The sequence below is a fragment of the Natrix helvetica genome (assembly GCF_964273705.1).
Source record: "Natrix helvetica genome assembly, chromosome: 2".
Classification (NCBI taxonomy): Eukaryota; Metazoa; Chordata; class Lepidosauria; order Squamata; family Natricidae; genus Natrix; species Natrix helvetica.
The window spans coordinates 209271192-209294800 of NC_138552.1; the positions used below are offsets into that span (position 1 = coordinate 209271192).

The window sequence follows — 23609 nt, forward strand, 5'->3', positions numbered from 1 at the left end:
TATTTAAATGTTAGTTAGAAGAATAATCTTGTGCCTGTCAAGCTTTCTTGAAGAGAGAATTTCACAATTTTGTTATTGGCTACACCTATGGTAAAGATGTAGTCCACATGTATTGATCAAGCTTTGAAATAGGTATCTAAGCCAAGCTTCGGAAGTTACAAAGAGTACAGAGTATGTGATATCTGTTTTATCCTACAGTCAATCCAGTGACGTGCGGTGAGGTTTATGGCTGGTGAGGCACTGACGTCATCAAATGATCATCATTAAGGGAGGAGTGCGACAACTTTGATCTTTGCAAGCGTGCAAGCAAAATATCCCAGGATCACGGTGGTGGGGGCAGCAATTCCTTCCGCTGCGCTGCAGAGAAGAGCCACGCTGTGCAGGAGGCTCCTCAGTGCTAGCTTCAGATCAGCGTGAGCCATGGTCCCCTTCATGTTGGCTCAGGAAGGAGGTGAATGGGACCACGTGTGCAGGAGGCTCCTCAGCGCTAGCCTAAGATTAGCATGAGACACGGCTCGCACTGATCTGAGGCTAGCGCTGAGGAGCCTCCTGCATAGCGTGGCTCTTCTCCGCAGCTCTGCCGAAGGAGTTGCTGTCCCTGCCACCCTGATCCTGGGGTATTTTGCTTGCACGCTTGCAAAGATCGAAGTTGTTACAGTCCTCCCTTTTTTAGAGGCTTTTTTAAGCCTCATCTCAGCACTCGCCTTTTCCCTTTTACATTTTTTTTCTTTTCATGAGAGCAGTGAGGCTCTGCCTCCCCTGCCTCCCCTGACCGCACGTCAATCCCTTGTTAGGCTAATTAGAAATATTAGAAATACAGCTAATCCTCCTTGCAGTTCAATCACTCAACTCAACTCAACTAAGCAACTCAATCACTAAGCAATGGGGTCGTTAAGTGAAATGCCGCATGACTACACCGACTTATGACATCAATTCCAGCTGCAGTCATGAAGTGAACTACCACCGGTCATTAAGCATGACATCACATGACTGTGACTTACAATTTCCTACTGGCTTGCCCATTGATTCTGACATGCTCACTGGAAGCTGGCTATGAAGGTTGTAATGGTGATTTATGTGTCCACCTGACATTCCCCCTATGATAAATATATGCTGCATTGCCAAGCTCTCAAATTGTGATCACGTGATCATAGGGATGATGGGACAACTGCAACTTTGATGACCATTCATAAGTTGTTTTTCAGTACCATCATAGCAATATGATTGCTGAAAGAGTGATTGGTAATTGAGGACTACTTATAAATAAATTCATTGTTACATTACTCAGAAGATTTGCGGGATCCTTACATGAGGAATTATGTCAATATAATAAAATGAAGATACCCATTTAATTGTTTTCATATTATCTTCGTTCAGAAAATAGAGAAGAGATTTTAATAGGAGACATTTATGAATACTACACATTTATAAATGTTACTATATATTTCACAAAATTTGGCATATCATCTGATATAGATACAGATTAACAGAGTTGGAAGGGACCTTGTAGATCAGTGGTTCTCAAGCTGTGGGTCGGGACCCCTTTGGGGGTTGAACGACCCTTTCACAGGGGTCGCCTAAGACCATTGGAAAACACATATTTTAGAAAAAATACAGAAAACATAAAATAATTTTATAGTTGGGGGTCACTGCAACATGAGGAACTGTATTAAAGGGTCGCGGCATTAGGAAGGTTGAGACCCACTGTTGTAGATCATCTAGTCCAATCCCCTCGCTCAAGCAGACCCTACACCATTTCTGACAGATAGCAGTCCAATCTCTTATTGAAAGCTTCCAGTGATGAAATTCCCACACCTTCTGAAGGCAAGCTGTTTCATTGGTTGATTATTCTTACTGTCAGAAAATTTTTCCTTATTTCCAGGTAGAATCTCTTCTTGTTCAGTTTCCATTCATTATTCTTTGTGTGGCCTTCAGGTGCTTTGGAAAATAGCTTGACCCCTTCCTCTCTGTGGCAGCCCCTCAAATATTGGAACATTGATATCATGTCTCCTGTGGTCCTTCTCTTCACTCAACTAGCCATGCCCGGTTCCTGTAACCGTTCTTCATATGTTTTAGTCTCCAGTCCCCTAATCATCTTGGTTGTTCTTCTCTGCACTCTTTCTAGAATCTCACCATCTTTTTTATAGCGTAGAGACCAAAACTTGATGCAGTACTCTAGGTGTGGTATTACAAAGGCTTTATAGAGTGGTATTAGTACCTCACTTGATCTTGATTCTATCCCTCTGTTAATGCAATTTAGGATTGAATTGACTTTTTTTGGCTTCTGCAGCACACTGTTATATTTAATTGGTTGTCCATTAAGACTCCAAGATCCCTCTCACAGTTACTGCTATTAATCCTGGCTTCACCTAGTCTATATGTGTACTTTTGGTTTTTCTTGCCTAAGTGTAAGACTTTACTTTTCTCTGCATTGAATTTCATTTTGTTAGATAGGACCCAGTGTTCAAGTCTGTCAAGATCCATCTGGATCTTGAGCCTATCATCTAGGCTATTCCTGCCAGTTTAGTATCTTCCCCTTTTATCATAGATAATTTTCAGAATTTTTCTGTCCTGCACAAATCTCTATTTAGCAATTCTTGGATTAAATATTGACTAGATTATATTGTCTAATTATAATTTCCACCTATAAAATTGTACGTGTTATATACAATTTTAAAGAATCTGAAAGCCTAGTTACAGATATTAGATAATATGGTTTGCTGAAATTAATGGGGTTTACTTCCAAGCAATCAGACTAGGTTTTCACTAAAAAAAAAAATCTTCGTTTGCATATCTTTAAAATAGTCCGATTCTTTCTTCCTTTTCATGGCATTGATTTTAGTTTCAGATCAACCAATAATTAAATATTGGGGTCTGATAAGTAATCAGAACTATTTTTCCCTCTTTTCTGAAGTTAGCAGTTGCAGTGATTGCTTCAGAACTCTCTGGGAACAAATAATCTTTTCTAAGACTTTCTAGACTAAAAAACCATCACCCACCCATCCCAATCCTCTGGTATTCAATTTAGACCTTTCAAGCTGAGATGTACTAATAACATAATAGCATTGTTCTTACATCCACAGCCAATGAGATTGGGGAACAAACACATCCTTGACATTCTAAGAAAAAAGACCTCACTGTTTATCTTTTTAATAACCATTTTCAATGAAAATTAATGTTACTTTGACCTTTGTGTTGTACAATAATTGGATGGGGGCTTTCAATTATAGCTGGATAAATGCCAAGAAGCTGAAATGCTTCTAAACATTAGATTTTCATGTCCAAAAATTAGATTTGATGGCATTGCCTACCCGGGATTTCTTCCTTGAAAGCATTATAACACATAAATATGCTTTTAGTATAAATATCCAACTTAAATATGTCAAAGAACAAGTTTCCTTCCTAGCTTTGTACACTGAGTAAAACATAGCATGGTGATATCATCAGTAGTTGCTAACATGCCTTACCCAGGATGATTTTCTGCTATTTGTTTGAATTCAGTGTCCCAGTTTGGTCTCCCATAGAAAGTTTTCTGTCTCAAGCCAGTAATCACATCCACCTTTTTCTCGTAATGCAAGGCAATGTGCGTAGCCTATATTGCAGTGGATCAAAAAGTCATTATTTTAGAATTAAGAAGAAAAAGAATATTACTACTGGACAAATGAATATATAGATACAATGGAAAAATATCATGTATTTCCCACTCTTCAATTTGCCTGTAGAGCAGGGGTGTCCAAACTTGAGAACTTTAAGACTTGTGGACTTCAACTCCCAGAATTCCCCAGCCAGCCATGCTGGCTGGGGAATTCTGGGAATTGAAGTCCACAAGTCTTAAAGTTCTCAAGTTTGGACACCCCTGCTGTAGAGATTCTCAGTCATCCAGGTCATGGTTGTCCCAAAGTTGCTTTTTCAGGAGGCAACTGAATTTTCTTATTTTTTTTCTTGAAGACATTTCACTTCTCATCCAAGAAGCTTCTTCAGCTCTGACAGGATAGTGGAAATCCTTCCATTCCCCGCTATCCTTTCAGGGCTGAAGAAGCTTCTTGGATGAGAAGCGAAATGTCTTCAAGAAAAAAACCAAGAAAGTCTAGTTGCCTCTTGAAAAAGCACCTTCAATTTCTGTCCAGATTTCCCAAAGACTGCTCGGAGAACGGAAGAAACCAATTGAAAGATATAGAGAGATGATAGGGAGGGAGAGTCTCTGAAGTTTGGGTTCATTCTGACAACTTTCAGTGATTCTGTTTCTCATCTCTCACTGAGCCGTGGTGGCACAGTAGATAGAGTGCAGTACTGCAAGCTACTTCTGCTGATCATCAGCTGCCAGCAGTTTGGCAGATCGAATCTCACCAGGCTCAAGGTTGACTCAGCCTTCCATCCTTCTGAGGTCAGTAAAATGAGAACCCAGATTGTTGGGAGCAATATGCTGACTCTGTAAACCGCTTAGAGAGCACTATGAAGCAATGCTATTGCTATTGCTCTTCAAGCTAGTCTTCCAACTGTTAGAGGATTCTTTGAATGGGAGGCTCTTGGAGCAAAGAAAGAGCAGAAAAGTCTGTTTCCATCTTTTCTAGTTAGAGGCACAGCTTAATCCATGTAAATGTTAAAACTTCATCCAATATTATGATAATTAAGTATGAGGGCCTAGAGGTTCTCCAGTCAATGAAGTGCCATTGACTGATGGAACCAGCATCTGAGGCGAATCTGTCCAAACTCGTGCTTAGGTTTGTTTAAAGGCAGCTCCAAGTCTTTCCTTGTTCTCCAGCAACAGGGCTGACATTTATTTCATATGGTCTCATCTATCAATCCCCCCAAATAGCATGTAGGAACTGAAGTACAAGCCGTGACACCGGTATTCTAGCGCCATAAAGAAAAGTTCAGTGATATCAGCAGATTGAGTGAATTGGTAGCTAGCTGAGCCTCAGGACAGAGAGGAAGGGAGAGGAGAATGATAGATGAGATGGGAAGAAAAGGGCTTTGGAGAGCAATCACAGATCTGGATACTCCCGCAGTTACTGAGAACTTTGGCATTAAAGCCAGCTTTGACATTTGCTTTGGCATAGCTGGGGACTCTGTGACACTGCGCTGGGAACAGAGTCTTTCAAAAGACAAATGTAAGTATGATTCATTTTAAGAAAGCCATGCTTGATGCGATTAAGCCTTCATTTGATTACTGTTCCTTAGGCTGCAGTCCTAGCAAAATAAGATGCAGTAACTCAGTCCCAGAAGATTTCATTTATACCTGACTTTCATCCCAGTCGGTAAGAAATATGTGATAGTTCAGAAAATAGGCTTTCCCTTTCTTAGCCATTTGTGCTTCCAGCAAGCATAGGAGATCAGCAAACCACTCAAAGGCAGATGGATCTCGGCAAATCCAATAGAAATAAACCTGTCAAGGGAAAGTAAAACAATTCAACCAAGTGCAAGCTTTCACTGGGCATCCTATATGGGTCTTAAATTATTTATTTGGAGATAAGTGGCTAATCTTATAGCCTGCTAGTGTGCTCAGGTTTAAAATTTATACTTGATTTTTCTAGCCAGCCCTGACAGTGCAGAGCTCTATTGTTTAATAATGTACTCCAGCAGTCATTTGTGTATGTTTTCAATTGATACCTTGAACATCATGCTTAAGGATGGTCTTAAGAGTTCATCTTAAATGGCTATTCGTAACTTGACAGTGTAAGGGGATGCAGACGTGTTGAAGTGTTTACCAAGTCTTGGGCATATAATATAATAAGAAATGTATTTTTAGATTACGCAGAGCCCATTTCATATATGACTTCAGGATGATGATGATGATGATATGATGATGACCTTTGAATCAATCAGGATTCCTGGTGATTGGCTGGATAAGTCCATACAATTTTCTTGGCAATATTTCTCTTGCTTACCATTGCTTTATTCCTAAAGCTGAAAAAAATGACTAGCCCGAAGTCACCCAATGGCTTCAAATATAAGATAAGGCACTCAATCTCCTAGTTTCTATCCCAGTACCTTTAATCTTTAGATAAAATTGGCTCAATAGTAGTTCTTACAGTTCTGTAAGACTGAATATTTCTGCCCAGTCTCATACTGATGCTGAAGAAGGATAATGGCTCTCTTCAAGCTATCAGATAGCTAGCTAGATAGCTAGATGTTACCTGCTCTCAAAAATGTACACATACATAACACACATATATACATGCTATATACATACATATAAACCTACATCCATACATCTCTTATGCTTGTGAGTGCGCGCAACACTTCTGCGCATGCACAGAAGTGTGCGGGTCGGTGGGCAGAGCCTCCCACTGCCGCCACTACCAGTTGGGCTGAACCGCGCCGAACCGGGAGCAATCCACCACACATACACACACACACACGCACGCACGCACACACGAGAAAACATAGAACATAGGGCTTCCCTGGATCTTATTTACTATTTTTAAACTAAACCTGATTCTGGTCATGGGCCACAGTTATCAAAGTAGACAAATACTATATACTAAAGGATGGAGTAAGGACAAAAGCTACATTTGATCTGTATAACAGTACGTACAATTGAAATAATTATTCACAATGTCAATGGGGAATATATTTTTCTATCTTCTGTCATATTAAACCTGACATTATGGTATTTGGGGACTCAGCCCAATTCATGGAAATCTTGGTGACAAAGGATACGAATTAGTTGCAATAGATAGGGCTTGCAAAGGCAACACTGAAATAATTCTACTTGTTTACTAGCTCCAGGATGTTATGACCCCAGACATCAGCAAATAGCTGAAGAAGAATAGCAGAATCTAGCTGATCTCAAAAACAACAACAATAACATCCTGGTTAGAATTTGGATAAGATGCTATCTGGTAATCCCACTAAGAAGTCAATATAATCACTCTCAAAAAAAATATTCTGTGCTGTTGTCAATAAAACAGTGAGTCATGTTGATGTAGTCACCAGTAGTTAAGCTCAACTTTTCACAGGATGTGTCACTAGGTAAGACTAAGTGGAGCAAGCTTTTGACTAAATTAGTTTACTTGCAAAAAGTTTAACAGTGATGAAATAAGATAGATGAAATCCATAACCATAATATGACTTACCTTTTCCACTCTGAGTTGTGCATTTCGATTACAGTTCTTATACCAAATAGATTTCAGAATGGAAGCAAAAGGAGTGACTCCTATTCCTGCCGCAATGCACACACTAATTGGATACTGAAAGACATCAGTGACTGCAGCTCCCAAGGGCCCATCTACAGCAAGTCTGCAATGACATCCCAACTAATACTTACAAAATAGTAACTTTCAACATTTCCTTTGCGTTGGTATTAGACTGCAGATAGACTACAAATTGTTGACTTACAACCATTTGTTTAGTAACTGTTACAATGCTACTGAAAAAAGTGACAGATTACAGATTAACAGAGTTGGAAGGGACCTTGTAGGTCATCTAGTCCAATCCCCTGCCCAAGCAAGAGATCCTACATCATTTCTGACAAATGGTAGTCCAATTTCTTCTTGAAAGTCTCAAGTGATGAAGCTCCCACAACTTCCAAAGGCAAGTTGACTTATGACCGTTGCAGCATTTCCATGGTTATGTGATCAAAATTCAGACACTTGGCAACTAGCATGCATTTATGACATTTGCAGTGTCCTGGGGTCACGTGATCACCTTTTGTGACCTCAAGGGAGAAGCCAGATTCACTTAACAACATCACTAACTTAACCATGACAGTGATTCACTTAACAAATTTGGCAAGAAAGGTTAAAAAAAAATGCGGCAAAATGAGTTTGGGATCAGACTCAATTGTGGTTATAAATTGAGGACTACCTGTACCACCACTTTGGTTTTGTATGTTGTAGGTGCAGTGGAGTGTTGTTGTAGCTGTCACCCAAGAAGGCTGTCCCACTCTGTCTAATGTGAAGGCCATCCAACGTGATAATGGCACTAGGATCCAGGAGGAGAGAGAGAAACCATAGCTTGCCTCTACTCTGTCAATCTCTCCAAGATGTCTGTAAAAGGAGTTAAAATTGTGCTCCTATGGACAAATGCACTTGTGATCAAGAGAACATGACTGTAGCTTTTCTTCAGACCTCACATCTGAAAGCATGGAAGTAAGAGAAAAGAAATGCTAAAAAGGAAGATGCAGTAAACACAATCCATTGTTTCTTCACTAAGCCACATTTCAATCATCAGCTATATTGCTCTTTCACAAAACATAGGTAGTCCTTGTTTAGCAGCCACCCATGACACTAGCAATTTGATTGTTAAGCATAGTGGCTGCTAAGTGCAACTGTGACTATGCTTGAGATCTTACTACAGCTTTCCTTTGCTTTACTGACCTGTGAAGGTCGTAAATGTGAGGATTGGCCATAAAGTTACTTTTTCATCCCTATTGCAATTGTAAACTACCTCTTTACAAGGCAGCCTTTAAATGAGACTTCCTATATTTTGGAGACTGAATCCCAAATTCAGTGGATTAAAAATAATATCACTGACGTGACACAAATTAACCGGATTTGGACTTAATTCCTTTGGATCCTACTTGAAGCAAATCTGGGATTAAAAGGCAGATTCATCAATTACGGTAATATTAGCTAACCTGTCTTGTATTTCTCTAAGAATTTAGTCAGGTATCTCCAAAACTCTTCTCACCAAGGCTTTGAAAGGGGATATGTGGACTTGGACTTGGGGCTTTTTCTTGCAAACAGGTACTCCTTTCATGCAAGCTAAAAGCAATTTTATGAAAATAGGCATCTGATACATTTCCAGATAATGCTGCTTCAGGATCCAAAGGAGATTTATGTCAGTGTTTGTTGCATAAATTCAAATCCAGAAGCACACAGATAACTGATTCAACTGGATTCATTAACTTCTTTATATACATAAGAATAGATGAATAAATGTACAATACCAACAGGTGGTTCTTGTGAGTAAACATGGCAGGAGAGTTACAGACAAACACAAGCAATTAGTTTCATATCAGTAGACAAGCCCAGATAGACTGCTAGTTTACTTCTCAGAGCAGACAGACTGCTTTAGTTTCTGTTTCAATTCTCTGCACAGACTTGGATCTGTTTAGGTTCTCATTGGCTGACCTTGTTGCTATGCCTTTTCATTGGCTGACCTCGTTCCCATGTCTCTCCCAGTCTTGAATATTTTAACAATCTATTTATCCAAATTTCATAATATCCCCCCCCCCAGGTTCTCTCAAAATTGTGGGTACAAGTTCATAACAATTAAGAAAGAGAAACAGTGTTGTAGCAAAAGTAGAAATTCTATTGCCATAGAATAATAGACAATGCAGAACAGCATAGTTTTAATATTAGGACATTACATATTGGAATAAATATTATTTTCAGATAAAATCTCTCCCTCAACATAATAATGAGCTTTGGAGTAAATCTTAGAGAATTTGTGGTTTCTGGGACTGATGGCTTTTTTTTTTTACCAGACATATTTCCTCTTTCTTTCAGATGTTGTGGAAGTGACTGATTCAATAAGAAAATGAGGTAAAGGGTCAAAAGAAGAAGTTTAGAGATTAATAAAATCTGATCCACAGGGAGGTTTTGGGCATGCAGCCTTAAGCAAATTCTTAATGCTTCCTCTTGAAAAATGTGATATTTCAAGATGCTTACTTTGGGCTGAATCAGATTCAGGTAAAATGACATATGAAGTCTTTTTTTAAGTACTGCCATTTCAAAAGTCTTCTATTATCTATTTTTCCTACTAGTAAGAAAGTAGACACGGCTACATTTGCAGCTAGCATATGAGCTTGGCTTCTTTAGATAATCAAAAATGAACAGCCAAGACAGTTACATTGCAAAGTATTTCTATACCTTGGCAGTTTCCAGGGTTCCTTATATGTTTTTTCGTGGGCTCCAAAGGCCCTGAAAATGGCTTCTGTCCAGTTCCCAACTGATCGTATGTGCACACTAAAGAAGTCGTCTTCAGGAGCTGAGGTGAGGGTGAAAGGATGCCACTCCAGCTGGGAGATTGCAGGGCACTGGAGGAAGATGTACTGCCCAGGCTCCATTTTAAAGCCACGCTTCTTCAACTGAAGCTCTAAGACTCCAGAGGAGTGAGACACCACCTAAGCAAAACGGCAACCAGCATATTTTAATTATTCTGTTCAATAGCAGGGATTACAGGAGGAGGCAGATAAGATGGTGAAGGGTCATAGGCCTGGAAGGATGATCATTAGGCTACTTCTTTTGATCTCCAACTTTGTTTACCAAGAACATTTCTTCATATTTTGTATTGTACTTTATAAACAATAATCATAACATGGAAAGCATGGATGAATCCGATTACTGAGAGAAAGAAGTAGAAAATATTCTGTTGGTACAAAAGTATTCCTATCCTTATCTTTATTTGATGGGGCCACCAGATTGGAGTTACCTGAATTCAGACAATTATTGGAAGAAAGACTTCCAGAATATTCTTAACATTTCCCACATTTTAGTTATTCTGTTCATTAGCAGGTGTAATAGTGGGCATTTGGAATTCTCCAGGCCAGGTTTGATAAACCGACTCTTTTATCATAGGAAGCACTATTGCCAGAATCAATGGATTTCATCTAGTACAGTGTTTCTCAGCCTTGGTAATCTTAAGAAGTGTGGACTCGCTGGGGAATTCTGGGAGTTGAAGTCCGCACCTCTTAAAGTTACCAAGGTTGAGAAACACTGATCTAGTAGATTTCATCTAGGATTTCATTATGGGGAACATTTATCTTAACTATAATCCGAGGGACATCTATCAATGGGCAGAATACTATTAATGATCTGCAAGCATGGTTATATGAACTGAACAATTCATTTGAAATAAAAGAAATGTCTGTCAATCTCATGAGGAAATACGACTAGGGGTGAAATTTAGCAGGTTCTGACATGTTCTGAAGAACCGGTAGCAGAAATTTTGAGTAGTCCAGAGAACTGACAAATACTACCTCTGGTTGGCCCCACGGGAGGGAATGGAAATTTTGCAATATCTTTCCCCTGTCATGCGCACCAAACCACACCCACAGAACCGGTAGTAAAAAAAATTGAATTTCACCACTGAATATGACTGATCCCTGTGCCTGCACACACATATTCAATGTTTTGGAATATTCCTTGTTCTGATCAGCTGCTTGAGTTAACTCTAATCAGCTATGAATATGAGTGAGTTGCATTTTGCTAAGTAATAGGACTTAAATGTGATCATATTTCAGGGTCCATAGTTCTTTACAGTCAAAAACAAGAATAATATGAAGGTAACAAATATTCATGAATATGTAAATAGCATAAATATGTGAATAAGATATATAGAACATACATACCAAAATCTATGACAAAATGTAGCATGAACACACACCTTTGTAATAACAACCTCTTGCTGAAATCTCCATAATCTAATCATTCTTTCACAGATGTGCAATATCACAGGGCCCAAGACCCACTTCCAAGCCTGTTGGGAATCGTATAATGACAATGTTGTGGTTAAAAAGGTAATTTTACAATTTCAGACGTAAACATCAGCAGATACAACATTATTCCAAGCTATCTTTATCTACTGGAGTCAGTGTTTCTGAAACTTGGCAACTTTAGGATATGTGGACCAACTCCCAGAATTTCCCAGTCAGCAAGTCCGCACATCTTAAAGTTGCCAAGCTTGAGAAATACTGATCTAAGAGGAGATCAATGTAAAACTATATGCATCCCCATGGAGATAAGGGGGTCAGGATACCAAGTGTACATGACAACAGGCTACCTTTTTTTCCTTCAATACATTATCAGACTGGTATCCCACACATGCAGATACAGTATGTCTGTTCACATAACCTCTTTTCTCTTTTGTTATACACAATCCAATGTTATCTTTAAGGGCAGGGAGAGATGCAGTGGTTAGGATACAGTATTTTAGACTAATTCTGTTGACTGCTGATTGCCATCAGTTCGGCAGTTCGAGTCTAACCAGCTCAAGGTTGACTCAGCTTTCCATCCTTGTGAGGTAAAATGAGGACCCAGATTGTTGGCGGCAATAGGCTGACTCTGTAAACCGCTTAGAGAGGGCTGTAAAATACTATGAAATGGTATTTATGTCTAAGTGCTATCTCTGTCTCTACCTGTGAATCAATGAAAAATACTGTTCTTGTTTTAACCATTAGTTAAAACTCTGATCTTATTCACAGATGAGTGAGGGATCAGGAGGCAGATGGGACAAGGATGCTAATGGCAATAAGAAAAGAACAATCCATGCTAGAAAATGAACAAAGGAAAATCAGGGCAATTCTTCAAAGGTTTGAAAGTAACATTTTGTATAGCCAAGGACTGTATACTTCCCTGGGGTCAAAAGTTGCTCACACACATACTCTACAATGGGAATTACAAACTCACCAACAAAGACATGCATAGATGATTTCAGGTATGAGAAAGCTTTCTGCAAAGTGTTTGCTTGTAGACAAGCCACAGCCATTGGTGGGCCTCAATGAACCCTGCTACGTTGACTTGATTTTAAACCACAGGGAAAGCAATGTTCCACAGAACAAGACTGGTGTGTTTGGCTGCTATTTGATTTGGGCACAATGTTCTTGATGTAGCATTGCTTTAGGACAATCCACATTAGTTCTTTGCTTAGGATGCTGGGGTAGTGAAAAACATTTAAAGGGGAAACTTGCAGAACAGGTGTCAGCATTGGCTTTGCTTTAGCAAGGAGCCTTAATAGCTATTCTAATATATCCCCTTTTGTTTGGATAATTAAAACCTATATTCTCCACGAGTTCTTTTCAACCCATATATGCCTTTCTGAAATGGGCATAACCAGTTTAAGGAAGGAAAACTGTTTTTCTCTCTCTCTACTTCTACTGAAAAATCAGCAGAGTTTTCTAGTGTAATTTATCATCAGTCAGAAATTGACGCAAGAAAGTACTGCTACACTGAAATAATCTATTTTTATTTAACTGATTAGGCTGTTTTATTATCAGTGATTACACTCAGCCGATCTATGACATTAGATATGGCAGATACGGCAGCTATTAGATCTTCAGATATGGCAGCTTCATGGTTATATATACTGATCATCCTATTGATCAAAGCTACTTAACTGACTATATATATATCAGCTGGTAATTCTGTTCAAAGTAGAATAGCTTTAGATAATTAGATATAGTAGAATGTGCAGGATTTTTAAAAAAGATTTTTTAAAGATGTGCAAGCATGCCTATTCATTCCAAGCATTCCCTATTAATATTTAGAAAAAAGCTTAGGATAGCATTTTTAGACTGCAAAGAATATGGAAAATCTAATTTCTCCAAATTGCAACCCGATTACACCAAAGAAAATAGATGTACATTTACTTGTAATGTACGTATGAACAGAAAGAAATATAACACTGTATAATACAATTGAACCCTAAACAGAATTATTCTAGTCTGTATCAAAAACGAAACAAAACTAGATTGATCATTTATAAACTGCCATTATTTACTCATTTTTCTGTTCCTTCATAATTTGGATTTTTCTACTCAGATAAAAAATAAAGGGATTACTTTTCACTTCTACATTTTATTATTAATATTTATTAATAGTATTAATACAGAATATTAATATCCCTTAATATTCTGTTCAATTAGTAGAAGGTTACTAGCTCTAAGTTTAACAGAGTGGACTTGTTTAATTAATCAAAATAATTATATAAAATAAAATTGATTACATCTGTTACAAATTACCAAAAAGTCATGTGTCCTTTTCAGTATTTTTCATTTCCCTTTCCCTAATATTAATATTGGCTTTCCAAACCATAGCATTGTCACAGAATTAGTTAATAATAATTTTTAATACAATAATACAATAGTAGAGTTGGAAGGGACCTTGGAGGTCTTCTAGTCCAACCCCCTGCCTAGGCAGGAAACCCTATACCGTTTCAGACAAATAGCTATCCAACATCTTCTTAAAGACTTTCAGTGTTGGGGCATTCACAACTTCTGGAGGCAAGCTGTTCCACTGATTAATTGTTCTCACTGTCAGGAAATTTCTCCTCAGTTCTAATTTGCTTCTCTCCTTGATTAGTTTCCACCCATTGCTTCTTGTTCTACCCTCAGGTGCTTTGGAGAATAGTTTGACTCCCTCTTCTTTGTGGCAACCTCTGAGATATTGGAATAATGCTATCATGTCTCCCCTAGTCCTTCTTTCTCTTAAGCTAAACATACCCAGTTCCTGCAACCGTTCTTCATATGTTTTAGTCTCCAGTCCCCTAATCATCTTTGTTGCTCTTCTCTGCACTCTTTCTAGAGTCTCCACATCTTTTTTGATTAACGTTTTCATTAGTGATATTGAAAATTGAATGGTGGCATCCTAATGCCACCTAGCTTTGCGCTAGCACAAACTATTTCCAGTTTTCACCACACAGGTTATGCAGAAAAGTTTATACAGTTGAGTCTGCTTCATACTAACTGTTTGTTAAGTTTTTCTTACCCAACTTAGTGGCACTAGATTGGGGCCACCCAACAGGCATGCCAAGGCTGTGTGAGCTACCGGGAAGCATGCTCCCCTATGCAACTCAAGTCCACTTCCCTCAAGAGAAGCAGTGCACACCACTGTGAGGACACTTGGCCATAATGGACACAGACATGGCCTTCATTGATTTGATAACTCTCTGGATTGAGAAAAAGAAGGTAAATTGATACAAAACCAGGTGCTTGTTAAAAGATAGCTGATCTTGGAAACACGCCAATAGTGAGCAATGCTGGGAAGTATTGTTTGGCAATATCTTGAGTGCTGTAAGTTGCTTGTTCCTGAACTACACTACTTAAAGTGGCACCACAGATTCTAAATATGAATCACATAATAGCAGGAGGGCAGAATCTTTGGCAGATGATCTAAATCAGGGGTGTCCAAACTTGGGAACTTTAAGACTTGTGGACTTCAACTCCCAGAATTCTCCAGCCAGCATGGCTGGCTGGGGAATTCTGCGAGTTGAAGTCCACAAGTCTTAAAGTTCCCAAGTTTGGACACCCCTGATCTAAATGAAGATCTATGCTTCTTTCAGTTGGGATCTCCAGACTCTTTCCAGAGTATTTTGGGACTACTACTAGTTTGTAGTTTAGACTCTTCCCTTTCATTAGTTGCTCATGTTGTAATGGCCCAGTTAAATATATTCCATCATGTAGAGCAGTGGTTCTCAACCTGTGGGCCGGGACCTCTTTGGGGGTCGAACGATCCTTTCACAGGGGTCGCATAAGACCATAGGAAAACACATATTTTCGATGGTCTTAGGAACTGAGACACCAATTTTATGGTTGGGGGTCACCACAACATGAGGAACTGTATTAAAGGGTCGTGGCATTGGGAAGGTTGAGAACCACTGATGTAGAGCATGGGTAGGAAGTGGAATTAGAAGCATGTAGGGATCTGAGGTAATGGCGAACCGCACAACTCTACTCTTGAGCCAGTTCCTCAGGATGTCTTGTTGTCTACTCATTGACAGGATGTCTACTCATTGACAGGTTGTCTACTCATTGACAGTCTCTCACTCTGAAGTCCAGCCACCCTAAGCAGATATTTGACGATTCAACAACAATCAAGAACAGAGCTCTGTAGATTGATGAGACCTGCCTAGAACAACCCTGCAGAAGAGCCAATGTTGAGTAAACTCCCACAGTTTTGTGGGGAGGCTCAGGGTGGCTGATTTATTGACCTCACTCCTGGGGAGAAAACTCCAAGAACACAGTTTTTAAGTGAATCTGGCTTCCCCATTGATTTTGCTCATCAAAAGATTGCAAAAGGTGATTGCATGACCTTGAGAAACAGCAATGGTCATAGATATGAACCAGTTGCAAGCATCTGAATTTTGATCACATGATCATGGGGATGCTACAAAGGTGAAAAATGGTCATAAGTCACTTTTTTTCAGTTCCATTGTAACTTTGAGTGGTCACTAAATGAACTGTTGTAAGTCGAGAACTACCTGTATTCTAGATTCCTTGCCATTATTGCTCTTGTCTTGTCCTTTGTTTATGGAGGTTCTCAGCCATCCAAGTGATAGTTGTCCCAAAGGTGCTTTTTTCAAGAGGCAGCTGGACTTTCTGGTTTTTCTTTAAAGACATTTCACTTCTCATCCAAGAAGCTTCTTCAGCTCTGACTGGATGGTGGGAAATGAAAGGAGTTATACTCCTTGCAGAAAGCTGGTCATTTGCATTCTTTAGCAGGTCGTTAAGGTCACCTGAGGTTTATCTGTGTTATGAGTGTACACATTGGTGTGGAGCCTTCTTGGAACTGTTGAAAGGACTGTGCTGTAGATTGGAGATAGATAGCATATAAACCCTTCAATTTCTCACCATCCAGTCAGAGCTGAAGAAGCTTCTTGGATGAGAAACGTCTTCAAAGAAAATCCAGTTGCCTCTTGAAAAAAGCACCTTTGGGGCTTGTCCTTTAGTTTTGTCACTTCTTTGGATTTCTGAGCTTGACCTGTGCCAGGTCTTTTGATTATGTTTACAATTGCTATATTAAGATATTGGTAAAAAATTCTGCCTGAGCTTTGCTTATCACTGGGCAGGCATCCAGCATGCTATCTTGTTGACTGGCAATCAGCAGTATAGGCACAGGAAAAAGAAAAAGAAAATTTAAGAAGTTGAGAAAAGCAAATGTAACTGTCTTCCTCCCCACTGCAAAATTAAGCAAAGTCGCAGAGTACTGGCTTACTTTCGGCTCCACAAATTTGTGACTCTGACCACACCTGCTGTTTGTTGGAGTGTGGTTTCTAACACATTCTACTGAGCGACTGCAGACTTCGGAAGATGCCAAATGACATCTGCTCCTTTGAATTCTCAAGAATGCTAGTTTTTGAATTTCTTCTAGATAGGAAGACTGTCAATCACTGTTGTCCTACCATGATGGATAAATTGTCCAATGGTAGAAGATGTCACTAATATAAGACAAATTTTTGTCCTAATGACTTGATAAAGAAAAGAGGGAAATAATAAGATCATTTCCCCCTTTTTGTTTATAGTGTCCAGACATAAAAATCACTGCGAAGGATTTTAAAATATTTTATATCTTCCCTGACCATTCAGCCATGGTCTTCCAGATTGGTTCTTTTAATCCTTAGTGAGCTGCTCTGGAAAGCACAACCTTTAAAATGTCTATTTGTAGGAAATGATTAGCCTTTAAAGTCCTGTTCAAAGTTATATTCATTATGTTTAGGACACAAGCCTTTTACTAGGGTGGCAAGTCATCGATAATGGCATTAAATGATCCTGGGTAGACTCTGATGAAGACTGAGGAAGAGACAAGCTTTACTACTCTTAGAAGTTTAACATCATTAGCAGAAAAGTTTGCTATGTGATAACCCAGTTTCATCTATGTCTATACGACAGTGAGGAAACAACAGCTTACAATTCCAAATAAAGAGACATTTGATTCCACTCTTTTGCTGACACTGAATTTCCCAATTCATTGCAGTGAACCTAGGATCTTTTAAGTGTATGATTTAGATTTTAGATTTCATGCTGCCTATTCGCCTGGAAACAGGCAATTGTAATTTTGTAAAACTTAAATCATGTTATTGTCTTACTTTTAATGCATATCTTTATATATTCCCATTTGTGTTGTCCAGTTAAGTGTAAGGAATATCTGCAGCAGTTTGATTGTAATTCCAGATCTTTAGGATCCCAGGAGGCTGCAGTTAATCTGATTATTTCAGTAGCTGCAGTGTAACTAAACATGGAGGAGGAAAAGCTACCTTTCTTTTTGCAACAATAAAATGGCCGAACTGATGCGTAATATATTTTCCTATTTAAAAGAAATCCTAACTCACCCTTTTTTTTTCTCAAGCTAGTGGTGCGAACAATTTGCTACTACCTTCTCTGAAACACCTTGATGCATTCTGTTGATACTTTAATCCATTTATTTATTTTTTTCAGTGCAAGCCCAGGGGAAGGCATACCTTCTATTGGGAGGCACTAACAGAAGCAGCCTACATGGTCACCAATCCTGAAGGACCTTTTCAGTTTTGGATCTTAACTGCAGCACACCCCATTTTGGGAGCCAAAAATGACTCAGATGGTGATGAAAACTATTTGAATGCCAATTCAGACTGCTTGTGTCAGCATTATGCTTTCTGTGTTTGATAGGTTTACCAGCTGTTTCATATATCAAATCATCCTAATGGGCATTGATAAAAGAGAGTCAAAGTTCATTACTCTCATATAAAGGATTGGAAGATATAGACAATATGCAGCCAGAATCACATTTGCAAGCGGGAGATGAATGCAATCATTTCTAGGGCAGAGCCACAATGTCTTATTTAAAGACATCAGGCTGGCAGATAATCTTTAGGATTAAAAAAAATTTTTTTTTTGCTACCTGTCCTTGAATACCAAATTCTGCGGCTGGTTTTCCTGCTCAAGTTATAAATCATGGAAGTAGGACCACCGTATGGATTATAATCCTGTTTCTCTTTGGGTTATGTGGGGCTTCCTTTGTTTTTCATGTAGGGCTATCTCATCTTTTGAAGATGAAGTTCAAAGTGTTCTAATGGGATTTGTGTGTATCAGTGTTGTTATGTATTGTATATAGCTGTGATGGTGAACCTATGGCACCATAGGTGACATGCGGAGCCATTTGTTAGGGCACAAGAGGCATTGCCTTATAAGCTGGACAACGCACATGCGCGTGTTGGCCAACTGACTTCAGCCTTCTTTTGAGGCCATTTTTAGCCCTCTGGAGGCTTCCTTGAAGCTTCCAGAGCATGAAAAACCAGCCTTATGGGCAAATTGGAAGTTTAGGAACAGACTTCTGCTTTGCTCGTAGGACTGTTTTTCGCCCTCACCATTCCTGAACGTCTGGATTCCCCATAGGCCCATTTTTCACCTTCTGGAGCCTTCAGGGGCCTTCAGGAGACTTCCAACAAACCAACAGTGACTTCTGGTTTGTCCGTAGGTCCGTTTTTTTACCTTCCAGAGCCTTCAGGGAAGCCTCCTGAAGGCTCCAGAGGTTGAAAATTGGCCCTATAGACAAATTCGAAGTCACCATCCCCAAACTTCCGGGTTTCCCGTAGGTCTGTTTTTTGCCTTCCGGAGGCTTCAGGGAAGCTGCTGAAGCCTCCAGAGGGCCTCCAGGGGGAGGCGAGGAAGGCTGTTTTCACCCTCCCTGGGTTCCTAGAAAGCCTCTGGAGCCTGGGGAGGGAGAAAAAACCATGCCAAAAGCAGGGAGGGGGGCGCTGGTCATGTGTGCATGTGCGTGCATGGTGGAGGGGATCATGCGCATAGCATTATGGGTGTGGCACTCCCGTGCATGACCCTCCTGTGCTCCCCCTACTTTTGGTATGGGAGCCAAAAAAGGTTACCCATCACTAGTATGTCAGGTCAGTGGTTCTCAGTTGAAGTTCTCATTCTGGTCCTCTGTTGGAGTGGGAAAATGCTCTCTCCTGATTGATTGCTTGGCTGAGCGGTTTCCTATAAAAGGAGCTCTGTCAGCCACGGAATTCAGTTGCCTCACAGGCAGTATTGAAAAAAGAGCTGTTAGAAGTCATTCTGGCCTCACCTCCATTCTCCCAGAACATAACAAGTGTGTGTATGTGCTAGATGCATACAGTTCTGATCCAAAGGAGAAAAGATGTTTTGGATTGGTATATGATCTCCTGCCATGGACAAGAAGGCCTGCAGACCCCTTCCAACCCTATTATTCTATGCTCTAGAGAATCACGTAACTCCTCTCAGCTATGTAGTTCTTTTCCTATGGTTAAGAGCATCTCTACAAGTCTGTAAACTGCATTAATGACAAGATAGTCACCATATAATTGCAATTCTTACCGAAGGGCCATTACCCGAAAACTGGGGCAGAGGACACTGAGCTGATCTTTCCCACTCCCAGTAGTGATCTTTACAGTAACTCACATTGTGAACCAGCAGACTCTGATTGGTTTGACCACGGATAAGATGACTAGAAAAAAAATAACACAGTTAAATAATATTTTATATTTAAATGTCACTTTTGTTGCGGTCAGAAAGCCTTTCTACAGTTTAAAACATCAGGAACTTTTGAATCAGATTGATATAAAAGCCTTAGCCTTTCTAATAGTGTTTTCCCCTCCAATAATATTATATTGTGCTATAGTAGACATTCTAGATGGTGATGGTGATGATGATGAAGAAGAAGAAGAAGAAGAAGAAGAAGAAGAAGAAGAAGAAGAAGAAGAAGAAGAAGAAGAGGAAGAGGAAGAGGAAGAGGAGGAGGAGGAGGAGGAGGAGGAGGAGGAAGAGGAAGAGGAAGAGGAGGAAGAAGAAGAAGAAGAAGAAGAAGAAGAAGAAGAAGAAGAAGAAGAAGAAGAAGAAGAAGAAGAAGAAGAAGAAGAAGATATCCATTCAGTCATCTCTCGGCAGTTCTATGGACCAGGTTTCTCCACTTCTTCCAATCTTGCATAACTTCTTTGAGATTTTCTATGCTCTGGCTGGTGTCAGTTTTGATGGTGTCCAGCCACCATATTCGTTGATGGTGGCTAGGCACATCAAAGCTGACACCAGACATCGTATATAATGTATAATAACATAGATTAGTTTTAGAAGAAAAGAGAGCTGAGATTGATTGGTGGCTGTCCTGGCTTACGTTGAGGTTTGATCTCAAAACTAGTCAATAACTCCCAGTTGGTCACCTCTTAATTTGGACATTCAAAATAATATTTTGCTGTGTGGTTATTATATATATATATGTGTGTGTGTATACATACTTACCCCATACCATGAACTACCAGGCCAGCGAAGAAAACAATGAATAGGTGATGGGTATACCAGAACACCTCATAGAAGGATCTTCTGATGGTTTCAGTAGACGAGGTGATTATCAGAATTAGCGACACAGTGATTAGGAGTCCAGTCACTCCAGCTATGCTTCTCAGGATTTCAGCTAATGTATTCTGAGGGGAAAATGGTTTATAGGAATATTGGATTAATAGTGTAATAAAAATATTAATTTAATTTAATTTTTTTAAAGATCAGACCCGGGGCATTAATATTAAAACCTATTTTCTATTTGATACTAAAAATCTATCAGTAGCAAGGGGTGAAATTCTCATATTTTTGTGAAATGGTAAGAGGAAGCAAGACTGTCTTAGCAGTTCCTATTATTACTATCCTTGGGTATTCTGAAGGCAAGACATGATTTGAACAAGATTTAATGAAGCAGACACTAATGATGGAGAAGGCATAGCATTATCAAATAAAGGAATACAGGGTAATACATACATACGTACATATGTACATACGTACGTACGTACATACATACATACATACATACATACATACATACATACATAAATACATATATACATACAATTCTATATTCCTCTAGAAGGAGGAATATAGAATATGCCAGAAGGAAGTATGTCTTTCTCTAACATTTGCAGAATTTCATCAAAGTTGCTTTGGCTATGCTGCATAGTGATTGGATTCATCTGTCTTAAACACAATCTATTTTCACAGCAATTACAAGGAGGACAAATCTTGTAGTTAATACAGATGAATATTTAATTGCTTAAAATGTGTGGCTGCTCATTGGAACTTACTCACTGGTAAGTGAATTTTGGATGACAGCCTAAATTATTTTATTGGTAATAATAGCTGTACATTTGTACTGGTTTTAGAACAATGACAAATGATTGTTGAACATGAAGACTGTCATGGTATCATCATCTCTCTCCCTTTCCCCATCTCTAATCAAAGCTATGTCGCCATGGGTTTCAAGAGAATATGGAATAGAAAATATCAACGACTAATATCAGTGGGCAATTCAAAGTCTTTTATTTTGGTATTCCTATGCATTACTGATTACTATATCCCTGCAAAATGACCTTCACTTGATCCCCCTTTTTATGTATTCTTTTTCATTTCTCTGCTCCCAACATTTCTATGTTAATTTAGGATGTGAGTTGGATTGTGTCAACTTTCTGATGAATGAAAGCTAACCAACCACAAGACTAACACCAAAACCAACCTACTGTGTCATAGCTTCTGATGGGGTTCAAGTAGCTTTCATTCGGATTCCCACCAATGCCAGACAGTTTCTTCCTCAAGTCGCCTGCTTGTTTCGAATGGCTAAGATGAAATTGTTCTATATTGACCAAATGTGCAATGATGTGAATAGCTATGAAAACAGGTTTTAGAAAGTAAAGATTATGATATGTTATTACTGGAACAAGCCAGACATAAATTTAGGAGGGACTATCTTCCTGCCATAGTCAATCAGTACATCTGATAAAGTTTTTTTCCTTGACTAAGAGACAACACATAGATGTATTCATTATTGCTGAATGGAAGCATTATTCATTTATCTTTGCAATGCAAAATACCACCATGATTTTTCCTGTTCCTAATGTCAGTCTCTATCCTGCCTCTATTACATCTCTTCTTCCAAATGGTATTGCCCTGATTTTGTATATGTATCTGTATGTGCATGTGTGTTTATATAAGGAAATATACACAACAGTCATGATAGGCAAGGCATTGGTTTATTTCTTTGGCTTTGCTGCTTTCCAGCTTCAGCATATTATTTGTCAGCAGGAAAAATATTCACCAATACTGTTATTATTTTGAGTCTAACTATTTTATGATTTATTATTATGGACATATTTCATGTAAGTTGCAATTACAAGTCATTATCGATCTGTTCAGTAAGCAAAGAAAGAATAAGTTCTGTTATTTTGTACTACTTTGTGTTATCCTTGGGAAAACATATACAGTTGTCATAGAATTAGTATCTGAGAGAGAAAGAATAGGAATTACAACATGTGCATCTTGGATAGTAGTTAGACTGGTTTGTCACTTTCTAATTAACCACTTTACTATTCCCCATATAATCAATCACTTGCCAATTTACAGGCAGACCTTCACTTATGACCGTAATTGAACCTACCCATCAAGGTTGTAAGTCATGACAGCTTAAAATGGGTCACCCAAGTGTCTGACCTGATTTTTTGCCATGGTCGTTAAGCAAAACAATGGTCTTAAATTGAGGAGTACTTGTACATTGTTGCAAATAGGAGGACCTCATAGGCAGAAGGCTAGAAGATTCAAATCTGTTTTCTCAGAAACTTTCTAGCACTTCACAGAGGCAGAGATGGGGCCAGGGCTGTCTGACAGTTATCAGCTGCCTTCGGAGTCGGATATCAGTGGGTCAGAAGAACAGCTGGAGCCTGTTCCCAATGTGTACATGACAGAGCTGCTAGGAGAAGGGAACAGTTAAGGAACAAGGGCTGACTTAGGAGGTAAAGACACAGGTGGATGGTGAATAGCCCCTTCCATAGGGAATAAAGAGGAGCGAAAGGGAAGGGGAGTTTGCAGGAGACAATTCATTAGGGTAAAGATCTGTTCCTGACTTCTTGCCAAGCAATTGCTGCTACAGCGTGGCATTTGGAAGATATCGGCCTGGCAATTTTCCAAGACTGATAAAGGTTTGTGGTTGTGAAATCTCATGAAAGACTGTTTGCCGGGACATTGCTGGAAAGGAATTCTCTTTAACCTAAATAAAAGCGGTTTTATCAGGATGAGGAGTCTGCTTCATGATCTTAGGAAGCCTAGGTCAAAACAGCCATGTCGTATCAGGAGGGATAATTCTCCAAAAACCCAGCATGTCTTCTGGGTGCCATAACATGACTTTTTT

The 23609-nt window shown here is 39.2% G+C and overlaps 1 protein-coding gene across 1 annotated transcript in view; it reads right to left on the reverse strand.

Annotated features, from left to right (window-relative positions):
* NOX3 (NADPH oxidase 3) overlaps positions 1-23609 on the reverse strand; it is a gene marked incomplete at its 5' end in the record, with an annotated part of 30392 nt that overhangs the window by 915 nt on the left and 5868 nt on the right. Inside the window, 8 exons of the mRNA XM_081942505.1 lie at positions 3468-3592; positions 5240-5386; positions 7080-7242; positions 9819-10072; positions 11335-11427; positions 19769-19898; positions 20687-20868; positions 21949-22094. Of these exons, the coding sequence (XP_081798631.1) occupies positions 3468-3592; positions 5240-5386; positions 7080-7242; positions 9819-10072; positions 11335-11427; positions 19769-19898; positions 20687-20868; positions 21949-22094 (1240 nt within the window). The remainder of the gene's footprint in view (positions 1-3467; positions 3593-5239; positions 5387-7079; positions 7243-9818; positions 10073-11334; positions 11428-19768; positions 19899-20686; positions 20869-21948; positions 22095-23609) is intronic.